General features: G+C 26.9%; 1 protein-coding gene across 1 annotated transcript; it reads right to left on the reverse strand.

Moving 5' to 3' along the window:
• Positions 1-583: 583 nt before the first annotated feature.
• Positions 584-10759, reverse strand: LOC113557262. Its single transcript, XM_026962680.1, has 7 exons — positions 10550-10759; positions 10338-10474; positions 7093-7156; positions 6920-7019; positions 5274-6593; positions 3317-4185; positions 584-1638 (listed from the first exon to the last, which is right to left on the reverse strand). The coding sequence occupies exons 4-7, from the start codon at positions 6997-6999 to the stop codon at positions 1619-1621; spliced, it is 2289 nt and encodes a 762-aa protein (XP_026818481.1). The 5' UTR covers positions 7000-7019; positions 7093-7156; positions 10338-10474; positions 10550-10759; the 3' UTR covers positions 584-1618.
• Between the last annotated feature and the right edge of the window lie 2083 nt (positions 10760-12842).

Consider the following 12842-nt stretch of genomic DNA (forward strand, 5'->3'; position numbering starts at 1 on the left):
ATTGCTAAGATAAGAGTCAACATGGGGAAATGAGGATACCAAGAAGAACCTGGCACTTGTGAATGCGGCGAGAGGCAATCCGATGAACACCTAATAAAATATGCCCTTACCCCGCCAGGATGTACAACTGACGACTTGCGCTTGACAATGAAAATGCCAAGGACGTACACGGAGGGGTGTTTTGGGTGTTCAAACCCTCCCGAAATATTGGATTTTTGTATGGTTTTTTATTTATTTTATTTTAATGTTAATTGCCATAATTATTATTATACTTTGATCGGTAGGTATAATATTATAGGTAGATAAATTGAGTTCGAAATATCGTACAAACATAGAACAGGCCCGTGGCGAAAGGCTTTGTTACAAAGGCTTCCTTACATATACATTTTACAATTTTATTTATTATAGAAGATTACAAATATTTTAAAATTATTTATTTAACAAAACCATACAGATTTTAATTTAATTAGTAATAACATTTTCTCTATATTAATTTAACATTATAATATATTTATATTCATCTGCGAATTGCTTAAGAATGGTCTATCGGATTGATTTTTCCGATTAGCGATAATAATAAACGCTAAATACATCGTACGTCGCATAGATCATTTCTAGAAATCTATTTTGTCATGGTGAATACATAACATGTTATCTTTTTCGTTATAAAATAATAAAATATTAACATAGCTCAATCATTCTAATTTTTTATTATAAATTTATAAAAGAAAATTCATGCATGAACTTTAAATGTTTACGTAACACATACACATCGGATATCTTGTTTAGAAATTATGTAGTACATTTTAAAATTTTCTCTAATTAAAAACCTGAAATTTTTTGAAAAGTTTTAAAAAATATAAAGGGGAAGAGGGCTATACAAATGTACGCCTATGTTTATAAGACATCCTATTCGAGTGCATAACAATGAACAAATTGTTGCATGATAACCAGATCATATTATAGAAACACTTTCATTCGAAAAACAACTGAGAAGGTTGTAAATAATAATAGTAATATTAGATTTTTTACGATATAACTTTTACGAAAAAATTAGACTTATACACTATAAAGATATGGATTTCTCTTTTCTTTAAATGTTATAAATGTGCTTAACTAGAATTACAGTTTGATGTAAAACTGGAAGAGTAACAGTCGATTATTTAAAAATTAATAGTTTCCTACTGTTTACTGATAATTACAATAATTATAAGTCTGACAGTTTATATATTTTTTTATGTATAACCTAACCTAACCTATATATTAGATTTTTACATCTAATCTTTACAGGCACCCCATAGTGATATTTAAAATATTATTGTATTATTAAAAACTATTCAATTTATAAGTTATTTTTGAATCAAATTGGTTTCAATTATTTTAAATTTGATTGACCTTATCTTAAGTTCACAGATACACTGCATACGGAACCATAGCTATCTGAACAATAAATCTACTTTACAAATTACAACCATCTATTGTTTGTTAGTTTTATAACAATTTAACTTCTAACAAAAAACAAAATGTACATACAATTTAAAATTAATATTTAAAGTAATAAACCTGATAGATGATCTTCGAGTAAAAATTATAATTATTTCTGGATTTTCTACAATAGTTACTTGGCATTATTGAACCCTGAAATATTTTAAATATTAAATTATTTCAATGTATGGTAAACTATAGTACTTTTTTGTATTAGAATTAGATTATTCATATTTAATTTGTATAAATAATCCAAAATATATTTGTAACAGATTTACAGATGACAAGCAGTGATATGAAATATCTACCTAAATTTGTATTGAGCATTTAATTTAATCAAGGTCGGTAGGCTATTATTAATAATTTGTACTGCATTATGATGGAATATGAATATTTTTAATTTTTTGTAATGAACAAAACGTATTTAGAATTTAGATTAAATAATAAAATTCGACTGATATTATTAACAGAAATTATTGCGATTATCAAGCCTAAGCTGTGTATTAAGAAGTAGTTAGGTACTGTGCTTTCTGTAACTAAAAGTAAATACGTACGGACCCGGGCAACGGCCGTCGGTTTTGGACTCATGGTCAGTGGTCACAGGTCAGCATTTACAATCGATTACATTTGAAAGTTTGTTTTTGTTTTGTATTACATTTAAAAAAAAAATATTATAAAACTATTATAGTTTTAAAATAAAGAAAATTAAAGGTTGCGCTGAAAAGTTCCGCGTATAAGACGAGTTGCTGCTGAGCAACTCATTGTTGGAAATAATAAAAAAAAGAAAGCTTAGTTTTTTTAAATTTAAGATAAGACTAGATATTTTTATAGAGTATTAAATGATAACTCGATTAATTATCTATTTTTTTTTTGTATATTAATTAACTCCTATCAGTGGCGTGGTGAACTACTTTTTGACCAGGGGCTAAATACAGAATACCAATCCACCTACCACCTAAAATTAATATTATCACTTAAATTTAAATGTTAAGGGTGGTATTTAATTTATTTTACGCCTATACTTTACCTAGATACCTATAACTTTAGGCATCATAAACTCATATGGTAGTCAAGAGATAAATTTTTATTTTGGGTTTTTGAAGGAAAACATAGTTTATTTTCGATTATCAATAGTGATTTTGTGCATCATTAAGGCATTAAATATTTTGATGCAGTCCCCAGATTTTGTTGATATTGATAGAAAAACGGTGAAGTTTTAAATTAATAATAATTGGTTATTTTTATAAAAAATTTCAAATAATTGGACCAACTTCGAGATATTCGCAGACTATAATATGGATCTCTTGACTGCATAGAATATGCTAGAAGTAATTAAATTAATAATATAGGTCAGCGGTTCCCAATCTTTTTAGTTGTGCGGATTACCAATTTTGTAAAAAAATCTTTGAGGCCCACCTATATACGTAAGCACATATACATACATATATATTTATTAGGTATATAATACAAATATGTAATACTATTATTTTAAATATATATATATATATATATATAATATTTAATATTATATGGTTCACGGCCCACAAGTGAATCGCGGCCCATAGATTGGGAACCGCTTATATAGGTTAATATATAAACTGTCTAATAAGTTGTTTCTAAAACAAGATTCTAGGTGCATTATTTTTTTGATTTTTTAGTTACAGTTGAACTATTTGTGTAATTAAATATTTTACATTCCTATTTTATATATTCAAGAAAATATGTTTATGTATCTATATCTATTTTATAATATGATAAAAAATCGTAATATGTATTAAAAGAAAAATTGATTTATATTTATAAAGATAATAAAGTATTCATTTATACAAACCGTTATTGTGGCTGCTCGTTGTCTTGGATATAATTTTAACAGATGGCTCTTTTGGCATTTTGATCATTTGGTTTCCATTTAATCCATGCTGTACGTTAACTGTTTTAATAGTAGAATCTACTGTTTTATTTAAACAAATATTTGTTGAAAATTTAGTAGAGCAATTTTTAACTTGACCAACTTTTTCATGTTTTAGTATTGATGTTGTAGCTATATTTGTAAAAGTTGAAGAGTTCTTATAAAGTCCATTTTCTTCTGTATAGAATACATGTGGAATAGATGAATTTTCATTTTTAATTGAAAAGGGTATTTTCAACGAGTCATTAGGTTTTAAAGGTACTGTAGTTGAAATATTTTTAGAATCATGAACTTTAACCGTGTTAGGTACATGTATTTTTTTTAAACGTTTTTTTGGAGGATTATTACAATTTGTATTCAATTTTGAGGATCTTGAAATTCTTGTATGAACAATAGGAGTGTATATGTATTCGTTTTTAATTGATCCAAGTTTTTTGCCCAAGTCTTTAGATGTTGTAGACACAGCGGTTAAAGTATTTCTTGTTTTACGTAATTTCACACGGTCAGCAATTGATAACGAAGGTATGCTTGTTAAATGTGTATTAGAATAATCTTCGTACTGCGTTTTCAAATCTTGAGATTTTGAAGTTATTTTATTTTGATTTTGAATAGGAAATGGATTTTTGAACCAGTCTTTAGAATTTTCAATATTTTCAGGAACTGTAGTTGAAGTATTTTTGATACCACAAGCTTTTGACTTGTGATTTGGCATTGTTGTAGTTGATTCTTTGATTCTTAAAGATCTTTTATGAACAACATGTGGAGTATTTACATTTAGAATTGACACAGATCTGTAAAAATATAAAACATTTAATTTTAAACATATTTATTTTATCAACTTAAATTATATATTATTTATTTGAACAAATTTTGTCTATTATTTTGTGTAGTAAAAATATGTTAAAAATTCAATGTTATAAATGTTATTACAATTGGCTACCAATAGTCAGTTTTTTTAAGTAATGGATGGGGAAACATTCAAGCAAAAATTAGTCTTATTCATCCAAAAGACAAATGATATAGGTAAAAATTTTAGAAAGCTCTTTATTGTTGTTTTCAAAATTATAATTTATTCTTACATTATTTCAAGAATTTTTTTTGTTTTTAATTATTATTATGGTAATGTGGTTCGTAACAATTATATAATTGTTTTTATAAACATTATAAGCAGTCTTGTTAATACACATCAAACAACTGAAAAAATCAATAATTTATTTTAGAGGATGTGAGCGCACTGTTTGTTTCCTCACTCTGGCCCAAGCGTAATATAACCAAAACATATTTACGCAGAATCATTTTTTTAGATTTTGAGTAATCTTAGAGTAAAACTACTCATTACAAAAACGATAGAGAATAATATTTTTGAGGGTATGACATAACTATGTATCTTAATATTGTCTCAAAACAATTTAAACATTATTTAAATTAAATTTTTTTTTTTTTAATGTCTAATACAAAATTAAATAACAATAAAATATAAAATCGATATATCATTCTCTCAAAAATATTATCCTCTATAATTTTTGTAATAGGTGATTTTACTCTAAGATTTTAAGTGAAAGCTTTTTATCTATGTTGCATGTGAGTCTGAGAGAGAAAAAAAATATTGCGCTAACATCCTCTTAATTTTTATTTTGCAATATATTTCATTAATGAGGTATTAATAATATTTTTGCAAAGTTTCAATTAATGTATCTCAACTGTATTTATTCTTATATGTGTTTTTAAAATAATAAATTATTTTGAAAAGTTTAATAATGGACTTTATAGTAGACTCGGTTGCATTAATTAAAACCATTGTTTTTTTTTTATGGTATATTAATAAATTAAGAGTATAAAATTGAGATATCCATAATTTATTTTATGTTAATTTACTTACCCAGAATTTTCAACTGTAGTTAATTTACTGGTACTTGGTTGGGTTATTTCATGATTGCTATTGATATTTTTATGAGCAGAATTATTCACCAATGCAATTAAATTTTCGATTTCAGTTTCATTTGATGAAGAAGGATGTTGACGTACTCTATTTGATGCCTCTTCTAATAAACCTTCTAATTTATCAATATCTGTAGCATTGATAATTGCATCAGCTACTGAATGAAAATAAGTAAATTTAAGTACAGCCGGTATAAACAATAACTTCCAACATTCAATTATATTGGGATCTGTATGAGAGCCTTCTCCTATTAATTCTGATATTTTATAATAACACGAGCAAAATGTATCTGATTCCAAAGTTGTTTGAATTTTATTATGATCAACATTTTTATCTTTAATAACTTCCCACTGTAATTTTTTAAGTTTTGTCAGTAAAACATTACTTTTCTGAAATATATTACTACCGAACATTTTAAGACCAATGAATAAGCTTAAAATAATCATTAAAAATCCGTGTTCATAGTCAGAATCTTCAAAAATTGATATTAAATCAATAAAATTTGTTTGTAACATTTTATCGAGTTTTTCAAAATAATTAATGTACAGGACTGTCAGTTGATGAACTTTCTGAGCCATAACATGTTTGTCTTTCCAACTTAATATCCAATTTACTCGTGATATACAATGCATATTTGTCAGCATGTTCATAAATAATATGTTGTTATTAATAACCAAAGTATCTTGTACAGTTTTATTGAAGTATTTTTTATGTAATTGTTCAAAACATAGCAATGTTAATTTCTTGGTTCCTAGTGATGGAAAAACAAAAGGTGCATTAGTTTGGGAAACATCTAATTTTTCCTTACCAAAATACTCAATGTTACTACCAATTTCAGAAAAATTGGCATTTATTGTATGTACATTGCGTACTTTGATTTTACCAAATAATAAGCTATTATGTGTTACTGATTTCTTGATTTCTGTGGTCTCTTCCTTTTTGTGGTTCATTATTATTAGTTTTTCATCGTTTAAAGGTTTGGCTTCATTGTTTGTATTCAATGGTTCAGGTAGTGATTTTAAATTAGAATTTTGTAATAGCTGTAATTTTGAATATTTAAGTTTTGATTTAAATGTATTGCCATCCTTTGACAGTATTAACTTTGGAATTTCAAACTCTGTATCTTCAGTTTTAATTTTTTTACGACTAGGTTCTCCACTTGTAAGTTCCTCTGTTTCTTCAGTTTTTAATTTCACATGTTTAGGTACTCTATTTGTAATATTTTCATATTTCAGTTTATTTTCCAACCATAAAGGAATCCTAAAAAATAAATAACATTTTATTATATTGTTAAAATATAACTTTTCTTATAAATTAAACTACTTATAAATTTACATTGAATAAAATTTTTAATATTTATAGGTCTACTACATTTTCAAACGTTTATTATTTAAAATAATATTATATTTCATCGATTATCATATACCTAATTATATGAAGTGTTATAACTTTATAATAATCTCAATACTCGAACAGGTATGATGAATCTATTTAATACAATTAAAAATTTCAAACTTGTTTTTGTATTTACATATTATAGTATTATCTGTTATCATAAATAATTAATAATAATTTATTATACATACGTAATTTTTTCTAAGGAGACATATGGTTCATAATTAATAAAAGAATACAACATTGTTCTCATTGATTCAGCTGACTTCATGTTTATTTAGTTATTATTTCCTGTAGAAAGATAATGAGATGTAAACATTTAAGATGCATAGAAATTAATAAAAAAACAATAATAAAAAAATACCTATAATTTTCTTATATTTGTATTTATATAAAACTCTTCTTTTCCAAATCAGTTATTCTCTTCACTATATTAAATTTGTTTAAAAAATAAAATCATTTATATTATTAGTTATTATCATATAATAATTTTTTAAATATAATTTATAACATTTATTTTTTAAAAATCAATAATAACTTATAATAAAAACAAAACCTATCAAACTACAACAAATAATTAAGATATTTTAAACAAACAAGTTCCCGAGATTAACGCGTTCAAACAAACAAACTATTCAGCTTTATAATATTAGTATAGATATACATATATATGGGGTGCAGCCTTTACACCCATTTTCAATGCTACAATATTTCAATATTTATATAGATATGAAGTTACTTAGTATGATTTAAATTTCAACTATAAGAAACAAATCTTGTACTTACATTATCATAAATAATTAATAATACTATGTATAATAGTTACAGAAGTTTTTCTCATAGGACAAATGATAATCAGTAAAAGAAAACAGCATTATTCTCATAGATTCAGCTAACTTGATGTTTATATAGTTAATATCTCCAGTGAAAAGAAAATGAGTTGCATTATAAAAATAAAATATTTAAATAATATAAAGTTTGTTAGAATGACCAAAATTGATCTTAGTGTGTTGGAAATAAAATAAATAAATTTAGATAATATAACCTTCTTAAATGTATTAATACAAATTTCAAAATTATTCTATTCGTATATAATAAATATGAATTAATTATAAATTAGCTTTTTTAAAATATTTTATTCATTATGTAAGTTGTAATTATCTAAATAAAATCTAACAATTTTTAAATGCTAATTAAATCATATCCAAATTTAAATATTTAAAAAAAGTTAATGTCCAAATACAAATAATGTTCAGAACTTTGAGAAGTAATTGGTCGATTTACTTTAACAACACAAAATTGATTCAACTAAACTGAAATTTACCATGTTGTACATGGGTTAGAATGAGAAAACAAATGTTATGGCAATATCCTTTTATCAATATTATACATTTTTATGGACAAAATATAAAATTAGATGATTTTTACACAATTATTTATGTTTGCTAACTTAAGACTTGAATCTGATTAAATTTATAGATTGAAAATTTAGTCTCTTAGTATACAGAGTATATAAAATAAATCATTTTATGATTTTATCAGAAGTTTCCCTACCATACAAAAACATACACAATTAAGTACTGCATTATACCTTAATGTCATACTACTTTATGTTGTCTCTATCTTACAATCATACAAACACAGCAAATTTGTGTTCAGTAGTTTCAATTGAGTTTATTAACCTTTAATAATAGAGTAAATTGACTAATTAACTTTCATCATAGGTTATTTTTAATGTTTAAATTAGTAAGAAAGTTAAAAGATATTTTAATTTGTAATATTTTACATAGATACTCAAAACTTGCCAAAAAATTAAAATATCGCTAAAATCTAAATGTAAATACAGATAATGTTCTTATGTTTGAGTTTGATGATAGAATGATTCACTATATTACTTAAGGTCATTATACAAGATTAACTGCTAAACATAAATTTGCTATGTTGTACATATGTAAGACAGGGAATAATATATGTAGGTACGACAATGGCATTCTCCTAAGTCTTAACTGTAAAATACTTGGAATATAATATGTGTATAATACTATAAGTACAATACATACACATAATATTATTACATCTGTAAAACTAAATAATTTTATGCAGGGCAAGTAATAAGTCCCTCCTTCCTACTTTCATGTATTTATATCCAGCCTGATGCCTGCTAAGGGTAAATTGTAGATAGTTGGTTGGAGGGCTGTGTCGGGTATGTGAAATCCTCCTGAAATTGGACCAATATGTAATGCGCTAATAGAGCTAAAATCTAAAAGTTAGTACAATGTAACTTATATATTTAATATATATTTGAATTGTTATATTACAACAAAGAGTTTCTATTAAATATGCTAATTCAAATGCAGTTAACATGTCTATACTACAATGATATTTAATTTACCACCTACTTATTATCCACTATGGTAAAAAGAATAGTATTTTACACAACATTAGATAAACTTATATATAGAACTGATTTTAGGTTTAACCAAGAATCATTATAAATTATTAATTCAAGTAGGTGAATTAAGGTGATATTGAATATGAGTGAAAATGTTTCATATAAATGTTTAATACATCAGTTAAGAATTTGTGAAAATGATTTATGCACAGAAATTAACTTAATAAAAATGTAGCAATTACAAATATACCATAAATTCTAAATAATATTTCTATTGAAACAAATTATGAATGGTTGATATGATTGATAACAGATCAGAAATAGTATTTTGTCTAACTCCTTTTAAGTTACAGTAATATGTGACAATATCTATTTAAATTTGCAGTAGTGAACATTGTTTCTCAAAATTGAATATTACAAAAAATGAACTTTTAACAACAATAACTCAAATCAGATTAGATTCTTTTATATTGTTATTTATTGAACAAAAGATAACTAATGATGTTATAAAGGAGCTATTTTGTATAATACAACACATCAAATATTTTATAATTTAATATCTATTTTTGATTTCTCGAGTTCCCAAATAACATGTGCTTGTAACATGGATATTTTAATTATTGTAAAGCCAATTTTGGAGAAAAATATTTTGTTTATATAAAATATAGTGGAAAAATAAAATCTATGGTTGTTATTTACTTCACGAGTAAGGTGATTTTCTTACAATTTGTCTGTTGGGAATTGAAATGTATAGAGTTGTATCATAGTTGAAAAATTATAAAAATCTTATATGTTTAAGTATAACAATTAACAATTGGTTGTTGAAAATGTAGAATTGGACAAAACGAAAAACAAGATTATCAGCCATTGCTATCTGCTTTTCATTTAATATGATTTATTTTATTAATTAATTAATGTTAGATGGTATTAACAAAGTTAGGTAATATATATGTATATATATATAATATGATAGTTATTGGTAGGTATCATATGTAGTTTTATAATATAAAATTATAATTTGTAATTTAAAAGTTGTTTATGGCGTTTACCTTACGATTTATTATAAGTGTATGGTGTGATAAAAACAGAATGTTACAGAGGTGGAAACGAAAATCAACAATAGACGTAAGCAAATTGACAGATATTTAAATTTTAAGATCTAATTAATAAAAATAGTTAACGGATTAAAGTATACATTAAAATAATGATAGTGTTACCTAAGTACATCATAAAATGTAAATTGTAATCGTGTTGAGACCATGAGACGAATTTTTCACAGACCTTGTTTGACCTTCTGTTCTATGGAACTTCGGGTAGGGACTCAGAACGACTGCTAATAGTGCTAAAAGGAACGCTAAAAAACGAAGATCACCATTAGATCGGTAATACGCAATCACATTGAAAACAATAACAATGATACTATTATTACATGGTTGCCCATTTGGTAAAAATCCGCAGACGAAATACAGCAGCTTCTGGAACGTGTTTTTGTGTGTTTATTCTGCGCGGGGTACACTAGACAGATACTTGAGAATGGACGGCAAAGGCGAAACAGATAAACATCGAATATCAATGGCGGCAATGCAACAACAGAATACCGACTACAACAGTGATTAGAGACTTCTGGCGACTGGCCACCGATAGCGCGCATTCACTTGGGACTCCTCGACGCCGACGGCCGCGGTGAACGCCACCTCCTCTCGCGGGAACAGCTCAACAACGGCAGCTGTTGCCTATGCGCCGCCGCAATGATTCGGAACTTGACGTCATTCAGACGTTGCCAGATTTTGTTTTTAGGTTTTTATCTCTCCGCCGTATGCTTATCGCCGTCACACACTCTTCATCCTCCTCTCCTCATAGTCAATAACGACGATAGGTTACGTTGCCCGGGCCAACTAAAATCCAGGCATTATTGATTTTCCCGCCGAACTACCCGCCGCCGCCGCCGCCGCCGCCACTGCTGAATCTGATAACCGACGAGGTATACGGTATTCTACTGGGGGCTGGTGAAACTCGATTCCGGTGTATAGAAGACTCCTTCGGCGGCTTCGAGTGGTTGAGTGGAAATCGTTTCATCGGAAAATCGATAGGGAATGGTGATCAGATGTCTAGAAATTGGTCACTAAAAATGTGATAAAGTCGATTATCGTATTTCTGAGTTGACAGTTTTTCCATAACTAACCAGTTATCATTCGGTGTAAAAGTTTATGTTGTCGCATGCCTGGTTCTTTTTTGAGTTCAAAAATAATAATGGCATGCCGAAAATTGTAATTGAGTGTCTAGCTATCAGCCATCACTGGTGATGATGGTAATCAGGGCTATCAGCCCTCAACCTATGCAAATTGATACCTAAGCTCTGTTTTGTAGGAGAAAATGTTTAAGTCGATTGCCATGTTTGAGTATTAAGTAATCCATAATCATCGGGAAAGTTAAATTTATACGCATCCAAACCTATCAGGTAGGCAACCGACTGTGTCGGATAGCGGACGATATGGGTGATGCAGGCATGAAATTGTAATTCTATTATACATTATGTCGCATGCTCGGTTTTTTTTGAATGAATAAAAAAAAAAAAAATACTAAAAATCGGGTGTCTAGCTATCAGTCCTTAACCGATGCAAGTCGACACCTGTGTTGGGCAATCCACCTACGGCGGATTGTTATACCTCCTGACGTCAAAAGTCTGATGCTGTTTTGCAGGAGAAAAAGTTTAAGTCGAATTACTTGTTAAAACTTAAATGAAGTTGTCAGATATCATCGGGGAAAATCCATTTAAACGAAACTAAACCTCCCAGGTAGGCAATCGGACTATGTTGGATCGCGGATGATGTGCGTGTAACAAGTGAAATCAAAATTTGTGTAAGCTCGAACTTCGAATAGTATAAAGTTCCTATACAAAGACCTGTTAGATTATTTAACATATCGTACATATTATAATATTATGATACTTGATACTTGAGTGTAAATGTATTTACAGTGCTGAATCTCGAGCACTTAAACCGTTTCTGAGCCGTTTGCGATTCGTATAATTGTGTGTAATGAAACTCGAATATTCTTATTAATTGTCTTTTTAATGCATATTTCAACAATTACCGATTTATGTGCATTATTACATAGGTACATATTTCATAATATGACTAATATATTTTATATTTATATACTGTTTGAATGTACCAAAGTCATTCAAAGATTTAAATATTAATTCTTAAACATGATCTGTATAATTTAAATATTAATACATTGTGTTTCATTAGGTATCTATTTTTTCAACATTATAAAAATATAATTATATAAATTTAAAACCTTTAGAATTATACTCAAATATTAAATATAATATATTATAAACAATTCAAGCCATAAATTAAAACTTATTGATGATTATTAATTATTAAATAATTTATTTACTCTTAAGCAAAGTTTTACGAACACGTGGTAGCTAATGAATACTATTAATTGTTTAATACTGCATATTATAAACAAAAATACATTATAACGTTTATATATTGATTTTTATTAGTTGAGTGTTGGATAACTATTACACTCCAGCAGCCTAATTAATTTACCTAATATAAAAGGAAAATGGGACCTATTATTTAATGTAGGTATTTGTCTGCACTTAATGTCTATATTATAAACTATAATACTATAAGTGAAATAAACAACCTAATATATATCTCCTTCCACGATGTTAAATGTTGCAAAAAGGAAAGTATCCCAATGTT

The sequence above is a fragment of the Rhopalosiphum maidis genome, chromosome 3 (assembly GCF_003676215.2).
Source record: "Rhopalosiphum maidis isolate BTI-1 chromosome 3, ASM367621v3, whole genome shotgun sequence".
In the NCBI taxonomy this organism is placed as follows: domain Eukaryota; kingdom Metazoa; phylum Arthropoda; class Insecta; order Hemiptera; family Aphididae; genus Rhopalosiphum; species Rhopalosiphum maidis.